This window comes from Aulonocara sp. 'chitande type north' Nkhata Bay, linkage group LG8, assembly GCF_057382095.1.
Source record: "Aulonocara sp. 'chitande type north' Nkhata Bay isolate Kocher_YH1m ecotype deep benthic linkage group LG8, A_spYH_male_GT1.1, whole genome shotgun sequence".
Classification (NCBI taxonomy): domain Eukaryota; kingdom Metazoa; phylum Chordata; class Actinopteri; order Cichliformes; family Cichlidae; genus Aulonocara; species Aulonocara sp. 'chitande type north' Nkhata Bay.
The window spans coordinates 10,896,625-10,911,955 of record NC_141351.1 but is presented as its reverse complement, the minus strand read 5'-3'; the positions used below and the strand labels follow the sequence as shown (position 1 = coordinate 10,911,955).

The following is a 15,331-nucleotide window of genomic DNA, read 5'->3' as shown; positions in this document are numbered from 1 at the left end:
TAAGATGGTCTGAGTCTACAGTTTGTTTGTTTGTTTTTAATGAACAGATAACAGAAACCTTACGGATGTATTGTAATGCATAGGTGTCTATCTGTATCTGTGTTTGAATTCATTTCAGGTTCCTCTTCCATCAGTTCCTCAAGCTCATGCTACGCGCTCACATTTTGTGAGAAAAAACAAGACCTGCAAACACTATACAAAAGATGTTGTGTGCTTGCCCTTGTCTTCAGCATCAACGTTTCTCATACCGAGAGGGGATTCACGAGCAAAACTAGCACAAGATGGCCTTATTGGGAAGATCTCCTTTACATCTGACTGGTCTGAAGCACAACTTAGAGAAGAAATAGCAGCAATCTTCAGAAGAACATTTGCACTGTCAACTGGCCAGACATTCCCTTTTGAGTATTTGAGTACAATTAGAGGATGTAAACGACTAATGAAACCAAATGTTTCTAGCAGTTTTCTTTGGGGTGGCCAAGAAGTTGGCTCAATTTGTTCCACCACCTGCCTCTATATAATGGCAGGGATACAAAAACCTGCACAGGTAAACATTTTATATTGCAGTGCAGAAATATTTATTGTCTAAAAAGTGAGTCTGTTCCCTTAACATAATTTTATTAATTGTATTACGGTAATTAATATTGCAGTTTCAGCAGGTGTAAACAGTTTTTAGTGCAGCCATGTGCCTCTGTGTTACCAGTGATTTGGTGCAACTGTATTTGATTTTATGTAGAACATGCTTTCTTTTCCCTCAGGAGGAACCAGAAGAGCTGTCTGACAGTGACTTTGAAAGTCCAGTCTGCCGGAGAAGACGAGGTATGTGACGTGAATGAAAACCTAGTGAGGTTCTAAGCTCGATGACCAGTTAGATTTTGTTACTGCAGTGCGTAATAATTCCTGGGGGGTTTGTTTGATGAGAGCATCGTTAATTTGTCCGATTGGGGCGATCGTGGCTCAAGAGTTGGGAGTTTGCCTTGTAATCGGAAGGTTGCCGGTTCGAGCCCCGGCTCGGACAGTCTCGGTCGTTGTGTCCTTGGGCAAGACATTCACCTACCGCCTACTGGTGTTGGCCAGAAGGGCCGATGGCGCGATATGGCAGCCTCGCCTCTGTCAGTCTGCCCCAGGGCAGCTGTGGCTACAACTGTAGCTTGCCTTCACCAGTGTGTGACTGGGTGTGTAAAGCGCTTTGGGGTCCTTAGGGGGACTAGTAAAAGCGCTATACAAATACAGGCCATTTACCATTTTAATGTTTACAAATTATCACAGGTGATTACAGCCAAGGAGGAATATGTGCCCAACTTTCACTTAAACTAATATAAGGATATATAAAGGCTCTGTTAACATTATGAAGCAAGTCATGCTGACCTTCTTTCCTTTGTTCAGTGCATCATGCGTTGTCTACAACACCAGGTGAAAGTGAGGCCAAGCATCAGGAAACAGAGAGCTGCATTCAAGAGAGTGAAAATGAGGGACAGGCAGAGGGACAGCAGATGTTTCCATATAATGTGGCAGAATTTGTGTAAGCTGTTGTCTAGGGGTTAAAGAAATCCTTCATTTTAGATGTTGTTTAGGATATTGTTTTGATGCAAGTTTCCAATTTGCATGTTTGGGTTTTTTTTTTGCTGAATGACTGCAACTTTAGGATTTACATTTAATTTTTTTTTTTTTTTTAATGATGTAGTGTGAGAAATTCTTCAAGGCTGACATGTTTTATGATTTCTAATATCTCTTATCTACTTAGCCCTATTTTTCTGGAGGAAGATGACGCTCTTGAAGAGGCAATTCAGCGTAGCCTCCTAGAAGAGTCTGATAGACAGAGTGAAGTTCATATTTCAAGGTAAGATTTGAAAGTAACCTTTGATAATTGAATATTTTATTTGCATCTTTACTTGCATCATTTTTTGCAGTTACACAATTACAAAGGTAATTGCTCATTTCTGACTAATTTAATATGGACTATCACAACATAATTATATGTTGTAACTCTGTGCACTTGAGTCAAATGTACAGCAAATTTCCATTTTTCCCCAAGATCTGTTTGTCATTGTCCCTTTTTTATATAGGTCTTTTAAGAAGCTCAGCAAAGAAGAAATTGAAGGTCTTCTTAGAGCTCATAGTGAGAAAGTCATTACACCAGGAACAAGACAACTCCATATCAGTCGAGCCAATGTGTGGTCGACTGCTTTGCGTCAGTTCAAGAGACCCAAGTTTGCAGAAAGCTGTGAGATGCTTTATGTCACATTTGCAAGCGATGAACATGATACAGAGGAAGATGCTGCTGACCTTGGGGGGCCAAGGCGGGAGTTTTTCCGTTTACTGGTGAAGGCCATCTTTCAGGACAGTGGTGCTTTTGAAGGTAATAGGATTTCACAGTCAAACTAACTAACTTACTTACTCAAGGCCTAAAGGCTTGTTGACGACACTCGTTTTTATAATGTTACAAACGCAACAACCACCTGATCTGAACATTGTTTGACAGAACATTAACAAGTTAATAAATGACTACAGATAATAAATCTGTTATGTTCTGTGTGTCTGAAACAGTAAAAAAAAAAAAAAGTAATACATTTTTGTCTGTCAATCTCAAGATATCAGTTTGGGGTCTGTACAGAATATACTTTTTTGTGTGTTATTTTTCAGCTACACCAAATGGATGCACACTGAAATTTAACATCCTACACTTGCAAAATGGAGTATATCGAACCATTGGCAGGATGTTGTCCACGATAATAGTGCAAGGTGGAGAAGCACCTGCCTTTCTCTCTCCACATGTAGTAGACTACATTGTGTCAGGAGACATTCTTCAAGTACACCTAACACCGGATGATATAGGTGACCCTGAGTTAAGAGAGAATCTGAAAAAGGTGAATTGCAATATTATAACAAGAATATTGTAATATTTCCTATATTCACAAGTCTTCTGGTCTTCTTTTATAATATATAATAAATACACTTTTGGTTATTAGAGGCAATTCCATGTATTATATTTTCAATTTGTTTCCTTTTTGTTAAAAAAAAAAATATTGGTGAAATACAGCCAAATAAACCAAAACAAAAACGTTTCGAGTCCAATTAAAATGAACCATCTGCAGTATTTGTGTACACTGGTAAAAAACAAACATTTAAAGTGTTTTTCTTAAATATTTAGGTTGTAAATGCAACAACTCAACATGATTTGGAGGAAGCAGTCAGCTGCTGCGACTCATGGCGATATCAAGTTGAAGGTCTTCCACTCACAGTCACCATGGCCAATAAAGATCTGTTTGTGAAAAATGCAGCTCTATACCTTGCAGTTCTGCAACGGCAAAGCTGTTTCGATCAACTAACTGATGGCTTGTCCTACTATGGAGTGAGATTTATATTTTTTCTGTATCAATTGGTCATTATTTTATAATCATTTAGAGTGAGCTACTTTTTATATTTAAAACTGGAATTTAACCATTAAACTTTTCTGTCTAGATTTTATCACTCCTGAGAGAGAACCCCAGTTTGCGTGTTCTGCTTGACCTATCTGGGGAGGACAAAGATCTGACAGCCAGTTTAATTGCTGGGGTTCTCAGGCCAAGCTATTCTGTCCTTGGGAGCAACAGAAGAGTTAGAGAGGAGCTGATGGTGGTCAAATTTCGGGAATTTCTCCAGTGTGTCGAAATTAAGGAGAAATTCACATAATGTAGTCTGGCCATGAAACAATTCGGGACACTAAAGTAAAACTTTGTCTTTTTATGTCACATGCGCACACACAAAACAGGAATAAAGATGTATGATAGCTTACAACTGACAAGCAAGGCAAAGACAGAACCTCTGTATTTTTTATAAAAACATTAGCCATCATTTAGTTGTTAGCTCAAGCTTTAACTATTTTAGTGTCCCCAGGTTAACGGTGGTTTTTCTTTGTTTTTAGATGAAGAGCTGAGAGACTCACTTGGAGAAAGGACTCTTACCAAGGATGAAGAGGCATTTGTGAAGGCTTTGAGGCCTGGTCACATCTTGGCTTTTGCCACCGGGAGCAGCAAGGTTCCAGCCATAGGTTTTCAACCAGCTCCTAAAATAACATTCATTCACGATGAAAGCAAACATCTCCCGATTGCACACACATGTGCAAATGAGCTTCAGCTTTTTGTGAATGAAACAACAATGGCTGATGATGATGCTTTTCATTACTGCTTCTTAGTAGCACTCATGAATGGAGCTTTATTCAGCACCATCTAAACATGTTCCAAAAAAGTGAAATTAAAATGGTGGGTTTGTTAACTCTAATCCTGTTCATTAATTGTAGTTTCAAGTAACTTTGCTTCATACAAGATAGTTGAAATAAATTCTGACTGCATTTAATGTTGAAATGTAATAATTTTCAAAGCTTCAATAGATTTATAAAAATGCTAACTCTGTATTTTCAACGACAAATCAATAAAGTCACTGGTGTAATACAATAATTTTATTAAGCTTTTCTTTTTTAAACAAGGACACTTCAAAACAGTTTATGCACAGAGTATACTAAACATGCTTTGTAGAACAAGCCAGGATTACTTAGACATCTAACAGCAACATTTATTAAGACTATTGCAACTTTACAATGATTAAAACAATACTGTAGATAATCTTGTGAATTGATTTAAAGACTGACTGTTCCGTGTTGATAATTTTCACTGTTATACTGTATTACAGTGTGAATTTGATCTTTACTTCAATCTGAATAACTGGTTTTACCCATAAACTAAAAGTGGTTGTAGCCTTCTGAATAGCCTATGAGTCACTGTCAGTCATTAACTCTGAGTCCTTATGTGGCAGGAGGCATCACTGCTAGAGGGGAGGGGCTTCTGCAGTAGTACAAAAAATGCATTTACTGTACAGCATTTAAGAATATTAAGTGTCATCACTCTTTAGAACATCACTGGTATCCTGTGGTTGAGGTCACACATTTACAAGTTTGTTAAAAATATACTGCCGTGTTCGTTGAAACAATGTTTTACCATTATTGTTGTCTTCTTCAAAAGGGTGAATGCTTGTATATAGCTCTTGTAAATCGCTGTCATTTAATGGGACAAACCTACTTTCAGAGTTTGACAAGGAGGGTATGGAGACCTCTGCTGTAGAAAGTTCTGGGTTGTGACGATGAGACACATGAGTTCCGCAGGCAAAAAGCTGGATGGGAGTTCTATTACCTTCAGTGGAAACAGAGTGATTGTTATATCCAGCTTTGAATTCCTTCAAAGTGCGGTTGATTCGTGGTAGAAACACATAATGAAGGCAAAATAGGTCTGTTGCATTTTCTAAGTCTAGGATACCAAGTGATTCCAATTCATAAAATATAGGTGCATAAATGCGGCTACAGTTGTTGTTTAAGTCTCGGTTGAAACGCTCAATCCTCTGGTTGTGCACAGAACTTCCCATTAAGACAGAGCTTTCACCCCTGCTTGCTCGCATGTCCTCCCAAATCTGAGCATTCTCTCCTCCGTGATCAGTCCTGATATGCAGGGGTCTGCCAAATTGTCCAACAGCTGCAGTAAAGAGGGCTTTCACAGTCTCAGCTCGATTATTGCTGGAGCACTGAAGAAACATCAACATCCTGCTGTATCCATCTATTGCACCATGAACAACAAACTTCCAACGAATCAGTTTGTGATTTCCATCTATGTGCCATATGAAATTTGGATGAGGCACAGAATATACTCGCCGAGCAACTGCAGTTCTTCTCCTGGATAGAACACCAGCCGAGTCCACCCTCCGCAGTGACTTTCTTACGCGCCATCTTTGAACCACTATGTTTTTGGAACGCAGATGACCCATCAGCATCACTTCTCCAACATTTGGATGTTCAGTTTTTATCTGGGACACTATCTGATCTAACTCATGGTCACTGATTACATTGAATTTTGACTCTGAGATATTATAGTCTTGCAGTAACTTATACAGAGTGGGCCTGGAGATGGAAAGGATAGATGCAGCTTCAGTAAAAGATGTTTTCAGGGAAAGAACATTTTCCAATTCCTCTTTGGAAATCTGAAGCCTTCCTTGGTAACCATCCTAGAACACGGCACAGAAAATCTCAATGAGCACAATTCTATAACAAAAGATGGGTAATTTGAGGCAATTGTACTGTGACAGATTAGCTAGAGTAATATTTTATCAATAGTTTTAAAATATGAAAGTGAGCAATCAAAAGACACTTCACAGCAAAAACCGTAATAAAATATGACGTAAAACTTGTGAATGTTGTTGGTGGTGATGTGACACTGCTAGTAATGGACCCCTAAGAAGATGAAATGTATGTAGAATCAGAATCATTACTTTGACAGGATTTAATTTAAGGTGACATATTACACCAAAGAAAAAACAAAAATTAGTCAGCTAAATGATATGTGTAAGAAGGCCTACCGAGCAGTATGGTATCCCAGTGGAGACGGCAGGTCTACTTGGTCCAGGTGCATTGCTGGATTCCTAAGGAAACATTTACATCAAGAACGACTGTTACCTACCTACCAAATAAATAAATAGAGTTGTATGATGTTCGATCTCTGTCTGCTGCCTACCAAATGAAATAATTGAGGACTAGCTAAGTAATTTAGCTTTGCTAGTTTTGCTAACACTGCTATCAACCCGTCCAAAATGCTATACAATAAACTTACCAAGTGCTGCGGCGTTTGTGAGGTCGAGGGTGCATTACCGCTGAATCGTTGGATGGCCGACAAAACGGCTCTTCCAATGTTTTCAGCTAAATCGCTGGACATGCTGGTAGGGAATAGTCGAAGCAGCTCATGGCAGTCAAAAGTGACCGTAAGAGGAGCGCAAACACCGTTCCTGACCGCGACCGGCACACTTTAGCGCGGGAGGTTTTCTTGAAGCTTTTATTTTGGTATTTCCGTTGACCCGTACAATAAATTTGCATATTAGCTAAATATTTAGTTTCCCGTAACATTTAGATTTAACATTTAGATTTATATATAACATTTAGATTTATATTTAGATTTATATTTAACATTTAGATTTAGATTTAGATTTATATTTAGATTTAGATTTAGATTTAGATTTAGATATAACATTTAGATATAACATTTAGATTTAACATTTAGATTTAACATTTAGATTTAACATTTAGATTTAACATTTAGATTTAACATTTAGATTTAACATTTAGATTTAACTATAACATTTACATTTATATATAACATTTACATATAACATTTACATTTAACATTTATATATAACATTTACATTTAACATTTAGATTTAACATTTAAAATCCTGTTTTAAATATGAAAAGTTACAAATATTTTACTAAATGTTGTAAAAAATGACTCGAAAAAACATGTTTTTGTAAGATTTAGCGCTAAATGTGGAAAAATGTTGGTGTTAATTTCGGCATGTTTCAGTTTACAAACGGCGCCCCATACAATACTGTCCACGCAATCCTCAGTTCTTGGGAGAGGATGTGAGTCAGCCACAGTCATAGAGTTCACCTTCCGGAAGTCTGTGATAAAACGGGGTGAGCCATCTGGCTTAGACTGGGCTTCGCTAAGCCATGTTGCAGCAAATAGTCAACCTCCTGTCTCATGAGCAAGCATTTATGGGGGCTGGCTCGATAAGGATGCTGCTTAATAGGCTTAGCTCCCTGGACATCAATATCATGCTCTAGCACTGTAATGCGAGTTGGCACATCCCTGAAAAAACAGGTGTATTCAATAATCAAGACAGTTATGTCTTCTTGCTGCTCTGAAGACAGATGCTCGAGCAAGCTAGTTAATGCTAGCTTTCTAGTTTTCTGCCGGTACACAGCGGGCATGACAATCTGCTTGACTTTACTCCATTCTGCACCTTTTGCACCTGGTGGAGACCACTGACGCATTAGAACATCATGTTCTACAAAATAGGCTTGTTGTTCTTTATTGACTTGCTCAGCACTTACCGTATGTTTAAAACAGTTCTGCAGTGTTTCATCAGCTAATTGAGCTGCTGACAGCTGGTCTCTAGTCAAGGGCAGCGAAGAGACCTTTGGAAATGGATCAGGCTCCTCAGGTTTCGCTGAGTCTGGGGGTGACAAAACATTGTTTCTTTTAGTTTGTACATCATTCTCCTTGGAACATCAACACCAAATCAGAGAGGGCAACATTAGTATCTTTATGAGCTTTTGCCCGAGTAATCGCACAGGTTGGATACAGCCCAGGGTGCACGGAAACATCAGAAGTCTTCTGATTTAGGGGGTTGTCTAAAACCTCCAGATGAGGGAGCACTAACCCTTCCGCAATATCATTGCCCAACAACATGGCCACTCCACGTTTGGAGTGAAATGGCAATGAAAGAGACAGTGGGATTGCACAGGACAAAGCTGAAGGGAAGAACTGCCACTGGAAAGGCTGTTGTTCAGCGTGTGAAATCAAATTGGGTTAGCGAACCTGGGGAGGAAAAACCGACTGCTTTAAGTGGGAAAATTTAGAAGGTGTCTTGGAGCACCACAAAATGGGACAGGTATACAAAATCACACACACAAAAAGAAAATGCATTAATCCTACTAACACAAACTCAGTATACAATAAAGCTCATGAAGACCAGACAATATCTTAAGCATGTTTTTCTGTTCTGACTATTGTCAATGTTGTACATGTTTTGTTTTGTTTGGTTAGTGCGCTGGCCCTTTCAGAGAAAGCTTGGTCTGTGCAGAGAAGTGTCAGAAAGACTCAGACAATTGACTGATTAATAGGGGTGGGGGAAAAAATCGATACTGTGTAGTATCGTGATATTTTGTTTACTAATAATGTATCGATACAGGGACAGCAGAAATCGATATTTTGTTACAAAAAAGGTTTTTGTGCTCTGACTTCAGAGCATGTTGATCCTTTTTCTGAGCAAGAATCCTGACATTCCTTCACTGTCCAAATGTGTTTAACTGTTTTTTGGCAGGAATAAACATGACAGTTTACTTATTTTAATTTAAGACATGTTTTATTTTAATTACGTTTAAAACTTTTTTATTTAATGTAAAATTATATTTTGTTTTAATTTACTTTCAAATTCTTCAGTTGCTGAATGGGCTGCATAGTTTTCATAAATAGCTATAATTGTACCAGATGGACAAGTTGGACTAGACTGTAATACAAACCGTTCAGTTTGTCAACAATAAAACTGACTGAAATGAGAGACTGAGTGTGAGACTTTGATATTAGATAAAATGAATATTGATAAAGTTTACCTTTATGTACCTTTATGACACCATATGGGGTTTTACAATGGGGGTGCTTGTGTGTTCACTGACTAAAGGCTGCGAGGGGACACTGGTTTTTTGGTGTTGTTTGAGTGCAGGTGCAGAGCTTGCTGCTCTGTGATTCCGACCGGGCTCCCCTTGCAAGTTAAAATGGATTGATCTCTGATTGTCTTGCTTCGTTCACGGTGATAAGTCTCTGAACCAGTGAGGCCTGCGAGTGCACACCTAACAGAGACACACTGATAAACAAAGGAATGTTTACTTCCTGCCTTTATAGGTTCACCTGTGCTTGTATATGGTGGACCGTTAAAGGAGTTGAGCCATATACAGGGGTGAGGGGAGTTGACACACGTGCTCGCACATGCATATACACACACATACAGTGCCTTAGCTTACACACCACAGGGGTGTTACAATGGGGGGTTGTGTAACTGTTTGTCACTGAATAAAAGGCTGCAAGGGGACGCTGGTTTTTTGAAGTTGAATGGGATCAGGTGAGGAGCTTTCAGCTCCAAGAGCCAACCAGGCTTCCCTTGAGCAGCAAGTAAAAACCGACTGAGAGGAATTGTCTTGCTTTGTTCACGAGAGTGAGTCTTTGAGTCAAGAGGCCTGCAAGCGCAGACCTAACATTTTCATTATTGTAGCTATCAGAGGAAATGGAACAATTTTGTATGTACTTTAAACTGAAACTATATTCTTAATAACCCTGAATGTATTTCTTATGCTGAATTTAAAGGGAAAATAAATATATTTTTAACTGAATAAAACCAACCTTACTTATGACTGAAATTTGCAGACACGAATAAACTTTCCAATCTGTTTAGTTTAAATGTTAGTAGTATTTACTGAAAAAATTACATTACTAAAGTACTGGATCAAAATTAAACAGTCTCACCACAGTTTAGTGTATCATATAAAACAGTGCTCTCTGTCTTGTAACTCCTCCTACATAACACTTATTTCAAATGACCCTCTTAGCTTTGAGCAGTCACACTATGATTTCTGCATCTTCGGTTTCAACTCCTTTCCTGACCCTTTCAGCAGAAGTAATTCATTCATCTGTCATTTATTTTTCATGGAAGTAACACAATGAACTGGATAATTAGTGCTACAATATCCTTGTTAGGTAAGAGAAATTTATGGCCTTCTATTCTGTCTGTTGTCTGAATTTATGCAAATAATGGACATATTAGTAGCATTTCAGTGAAAATTGCTTTTCTGCTAGCCACAGCACAGCAACATTTTTCAATAAAAAACATCTTTTAGTTTTAAAAACCAGCGGGGATGTTAAATTGATAAGTTAAATAATATCTTCTAGAAACGCTTTTGTGATTGTCATTTCCTCATATACATTTTACCTCCTGTGAATCACACTAGTTGCTGAAATGTGTGATTAGCTCAGTCAGGTCTTGACTGTCCTATGAGTTCATGCAGTCATCATATACACCTGCTTGTTTTTGTTTTACTGACACTGTACCTACTTTTGCAACAGGCATCTATTTTTTTGCATGCAAGACACATTGTCCTGGATTGGCCTTCCACTTGCATTTTTTTAAAGTGCCATGGACAAGCAAATCTGTACAGGTTATTTTTTCATGTGAATAGTTGTTCAGCACCACAGTGTTGAGAACTTTCAAATGTCAGACGTTGATACTTTCAAGTGGTAATGAAAAAAACAATGTGGTTAAAAAAATAGAATGAAAGTAACACAGGGCGTATGCAGTTTCATGCATGTGGTTATACTTAGAGGTGCTGCAAACACATTGTTCTATAAAGTGGCTTTAAGTAAGAATAATGATGATGCTTTTTCTTCATTAATCGTCAGGGTTAAATATTGCTCTTGGTTTCTTTTTTTTTTTTTTTTTTTTTTCTAAATGACATCAGAAACAGCAGTATGCGACATTACGTGATGGCAGAGCTTCAGTTCATCCTTTGTCATTTTTTTTTTTTTTTTTTTAATAAATAGGACAGGGGGAATGAATGAGAGAGAGAGGGGGAGAGAAAGAAAGAAAACCAAAGGGGAGAAGAGCCGGTGAGAAGGGGGGGGAAGAGAGACAAAAAAAAAAAAAAAAACTCCTGGGTCACCTGTATGGAGAAAAAAAACAAACAAACAAACAAACAAAAACAAACAGAGGAGACAGCAAACAACAAAGAGCAACATAATAATAGAGAAAACAAAGCACCATCACAATAAACTAGCTAGTCATAGATATCAGTATTTACTAAGTAATAAACGATATTGTGCAGCACGCAAGATAGACAGCGCACAGTGTGCTTTGAGGCAGCAGCCAAGAAAGCTTTAGTCCGCGTCTGTGAATACCCATGTGTGCATACCTGTGTGGATCAGCATGCTTGCATTCCAAAGGTTTCTCCATGTAATGATCTGCTAGGGAGTGTGGGGGGGCCACAGCCCCGTCCTCCAGGGTGTGAAGCGGGTATGGAGGAGATCAAAACTCCAGACATCCAGAGGCCCCCAGAACACAAGAGACCATGGAAGACCAACAGAGGGGCAGCCGCGCCACTGTCCCAGTAAGAGCTGAGGAGAGTCCCAGATGAGGGCTCGCCCAGCAGCCGCGGAGCAGAAGTCAGGGGGAGTTGCAGTGACGCGCCCGTGAGCTCCGCCGGCCCCCAGCTGCGCCTGAGTGACCGAGCCCTAGGCCGAGAGGCCGGGGGCACCCCACCTCCAAAGGGGCCCGAGCGAGCCCCAGGCCCCAGGCCCCGACAAGCGGCCGCCAAGGAGTGAGCCGGTGTGTACCCGGACGCCCACCCCCAGACACAAAGAACCACCAACACACCGACACCTGAGGGAGTCCGCCACCGGCAGGGGAAGTGGTGGTGGGTGGAGATAGGCCTCCAAACCTTGGAGGGCCTGAGGTGTCCCCAGAGAGGTGGCGTCTGATACCCAACCTGACATATAGACACAGACATACAGGCACACACAGACACAAACATCCATTCCCACCCTCATGCTCTCATATGCACTCACTCCACACTCAACCAACGTAGAGACAGACATAAAGAGACGCTGTACACACAATCACACTCCCCAAGCGTACTCTACAAACCGGGTCTAGGTACCCTTGCCCCTGGAGGGGGGAATTGCACCCAGACCCAGGTGGTGTTACCCTTTTCCCTGCGGTGGGGAGAGGCAGACCACCCCGACTCCGCAGCAGCAGGGAGGCCCCACACCCCAGACCGCAGTCGGACGGCCAACTCCTCCTACTAGCCCTCCCGCTCCAGCAGGCCGCAGAGAATGGGGGTGGGAGAAGACTCCAAACCTCCCTCCACCCGCTCATTGTAGTGTTGATGCATATGTGTTCTAAGGTGCAATTAAAACCCAGGAGGGCATGGAGCTACCTGCCAAGGAGCAGCAGGTAAGCGCATAGTCCCTCCTGCTAACCCTCAATGACTAAGTGTATTTAAAATTGAGAGGTGGGCAACGACGTCAGGGGTGAGGTATACACCCTGATGGTGATTTGGACTCCGTGATTGTGCCCACCCCCAAGATCCTATATGTATGTGTAATGAGAGTGTGAATAATGTGAATGTCTAAGTTGTGGGATAAAATTGAGGCAGAGGCAGCCAGAAGGGGACAGGGGGGGGGGGGGGGGTAGCCTCCTCTGCACCCTGGTGACATACCCCCACTCCAAGGCCCTGCATGTGTGGGTGGTTGTGGAGGAGCGGGAAGAGGGAGGCAGCTGGAGATGGGGAGGGAAGGAAGGGAGGGGCAGGTAACCCCTCCCTGGGGCCAGCTCCCCCGCTGACCCCAGTAGGCACTCCCACCCTCCGCGACCCGCCAGGGAAGGGGGGCCCAGGCCCATCAGACCGGGGCCCAGTGCAGTAGCGCCCCCCGGCTCCACAGAGCCCTGGACAGTCCACCCAACCCCACCACAGAGAAAACTGCACCCACCCCACCAACCACACATCTTCCAGACTACATAAGACGGTAAACGCCCAGGCTGAGATCTTCCTCCACCTCTCCTGTATCTCCCCCTCCTGCAGAGAGTTCCTGAGAGAAGAAAGCTCCTGCAAGATGTGACCATCCCCCCCACCAGTTGAAGAGCCCCCCAGGCGGCTCGATGCACCGGCGGCACCCTGCTCCAGGGCCGGGCCCCCATGCACCCACCCGCCCACAACCCCGGCAACACACCAACCAGGACCCGAGCCCCCGAGGCCCGGCCCGGGCCCCAGCCCAGAGACGGAGCGCCCCCAGAACCTCACGCCCATCCCGGACCCACCCAGGGGCAGCCAGGTTGCCAGGTCAGTAACCCGCGTCCGTCAGCACAGACCCTCCCCTAGCCCCGCTGCACGCAGCCGCGAGGAAACAGTCACCTGAGAGCCAACAGAGCCCTCAACCGGACGTGACCGCTACCCCGGGTTGAGCCCCCCAAGGAAGATGCCTCCGGGGAACCCCCCGACGCCCTAAGCCTGTCCCTACCCCCTCACCAATCACAACAGTGAAGGCGGGACCAAACTATGACCCCCCACCCCCACTAGGTGATGGAGCTGATAAAAGGGGCCCAGAGCAATTGATCTAATGTGGTGGCAGAGGCTGTGTCAAGACTAATGTAATCTAATAGATAATTTCTATATTGGTTAGAATTAAGATTATTTTTATTTTTCCAGTTCATGAGGACTGTTTTCTTGGCTATGCATAGGGCAGTGAAGATCATATGGGCTATATTCTTTTCTGAAGTGACATTATCTAAGCTGCCCAACAAACACACTAAGGGGGAGGTTGGAATGTTACATTTCAGACATTTTGATAAGTCTTCACATATCTCGCACCAAAACTTTTGCACTGGTGGACAGAACCAAAGAGCGTGGATGTAATTGTCTGGTGTATTGCCTTGACAGTGTGAGCAGTTGTTGGAATTGTCTTGCTTTGTTCACGAGAGTGAGTCTTTGAGTCAAGAGGCCTGCAAGCGCAGACCTAACATTTTCATTATTGTAGCTATCAGAGGAAATGGAACAATTTTGTATGTACTTTAAACTGAAACTATATTCTTAATAACCCTGAATGTATTTCTTATGCTGAATTTAAAGGGAAAATAAATATATTTTTAACTGAATAAAACCAACCTTACTTATGACTGAAATTTGCAGACACGAATAAACTTTCCAATCTGTTTAGTTTAAATGTTAGTAGTATTTACTGAAAAAATTACATTACTAAAGTACTGGATCAAAATTAAACAGTCTCACCACAGTTTAGTGTATCATATAAAACAGTGCTCTCTGTCTTGTAACTCCTCCTACATAACACTTATTTCAAATGACCCTCTTAGTTTTGAGCAGTCACACTATGATTTCTGCATCTTCGGTTTCAACTCCTTTCCTGACCCTTTCAGCAGAAGTAATTCATTCATCTGTCATTTATTTTTCATGGAAGTAACACAATGAACTGGATAATTAGTGCTACAATATCCTTGTTAGGTAAGAGAAATTTATGGCCTTCTATTCTGTCTGTTGTCTGAATTTATGCAAATAATGGACATATTAGTAGCATTTCAGTGAAAATTGCTTTTCTGCTAGCCACAGCACAGCAACATTTTTCAATAAAAAACATCTTTTAGTTTTAAAAACCAGCGGGGATGTTAAATTGATAAGTTAAATAATATCTTCTAGAAACGCTTTTGTGATTGTCATTTCCTCATATACATTTTACCTCCTGTGAATCACACTAGTTGCTGAAATGTGTGATTAGCTCAGTCAGGTCTTGACTGTCCTATGAGTTCATGCAGTCATCATATACACCTGCTTGTTTTTGTTTTACTGACACTGTACCTACTTTTGCAACAGGCATCTATTTTTTTGCATGCAAGACACATTGTCCTGGATTGGCCTTCCACTTGCATTTTTTAAAGTGCCATGGACAAGCAAATCTGTACAGGTTATTTTTTCATGTGAATAGTTGTTCAGCACCACAGTGTTGAGAACTTTCAAATGTCAGACGTTGATACTTTCAAGTGGTAATGAAAAAAACAATGTGGTTAAAAAAATAGAATGAAAGTAACACAGGGCGTATGCAGTTTCATGCATGTGGTTATACTTAGAGGTGCTGCAAACACATTGTTCTATAAAGTGGCTTTAAGTAAGAATAATGATGATGCTTTTTCTTCATTAATCGTCAGG

The 15,331-nt window shown here is 41.3% G+C and overlaps 2 protein-coding genes across 2 annotated transcripts; one reads left to right on the top strand and one right to left on the bottom strand.

The window, feature by feature from the left end:
• The first annotated feature begins 798 nt into the window (after nucleotides 1-798).
• LOC147323242 (G2/M phase-specific E3 ubiquitin-protein ligase-like) lies at nucleotides 799-4,001 on the top strand. The gene is made up of 7 exons (XM_086303499.1): nucleotides 799-816; nucleotides 1,384-1,519; nucleotides 1,742-1,837; nucleotides 2,064-2,356; nucleotides 2,641-2,864; nucleotides 3,149-3,349; nucleotides 3,460-4,001. Exons 2-7 carry the CDS (start codon nucleotides 1,491-1,493, stop codon nucleotides 3,667-3,669), a joined length of 1,053 nt encoding a protein of 350 aa, XP_086159625.1. The 5' UTR covers nucleotides 799-816; nucleotides 1,384-1,490; the 3' UTR covers nucleotides 3,670-4,001.
• A 404-nt stretch (nucleotides 4,002-4,405) lies between these two features.
• On the bottom strand, nucleotides 4,406-6,785 carry LOC147323241 (uncharacterized). The gene is made up of 3 exons (XM_086303498.1): nucleotides 6,627-6,785; nucleotides 6,376-6,438; nucleotides 4,406-6,024 (listed from the first exon to the last, which is right to left on the bottom strand). The coding sequence occupies exons 1-3, from the start codon at nucleotides 6,726-6,728 to the stop codon at nucleotides 4,912-4,914; spliced, it is 1,278 nt and encodes a 425-aa protein (XP_086159624.1). The 5' UTR covers nucleotides 6,729-6,785; the 3' UTR covers nucleotides 4,406-4,911.
• Nucleotides 6,786-15,331: the final 8,546 nt, after the last annotated feature.

Excerpts from the sequence above, each read along its gene's own strand:
- LOC147323241 (XM_086303498.1), bottom strand. The coding sequence starts at position 6,728 with ATGTCCAGCGATTTAGCTGAAAACATTGGAAGAGCCGTTTTGTCGGCC. Across the intron at positions 6,439-6,626 it reads CACAAACGCCGCAGCACTTG|GAATCCAGCAATGCACCTGG; the intron begins GTAAGTTTATTG and ends ATGTTTCCTTAG. Across the intron at positions 6,025-6,375 it reads CTGGGATACCATACTGCTCG|GATGGTTACCAAGGAAGGCT; the intron begins GTAGGCCTTCTT and ends GCCGTGTTCTAG.
- LOC147323242 (XM_086303499.1), top strand. The coding sequence starts at position 1,491 with ATGTTTCCATATAATGTGGCAGAATTTGT. Across the intron at positions 1,520-1,741 it reads TATAATGTGGCAGAATTTGT|CCCTATTTTTCTGGAGGAAG; the intron begins GTAAGCTGTTGT and ends TTATCTACTTAG. Across the intron at positions 2,865-3,148 it reads TAAGAGAGAATCTGAAAAAG|GTTGTAAATGCAACAACTCA; the intron begins GTGAATTGCAAT and ends TTAAATATTTAG.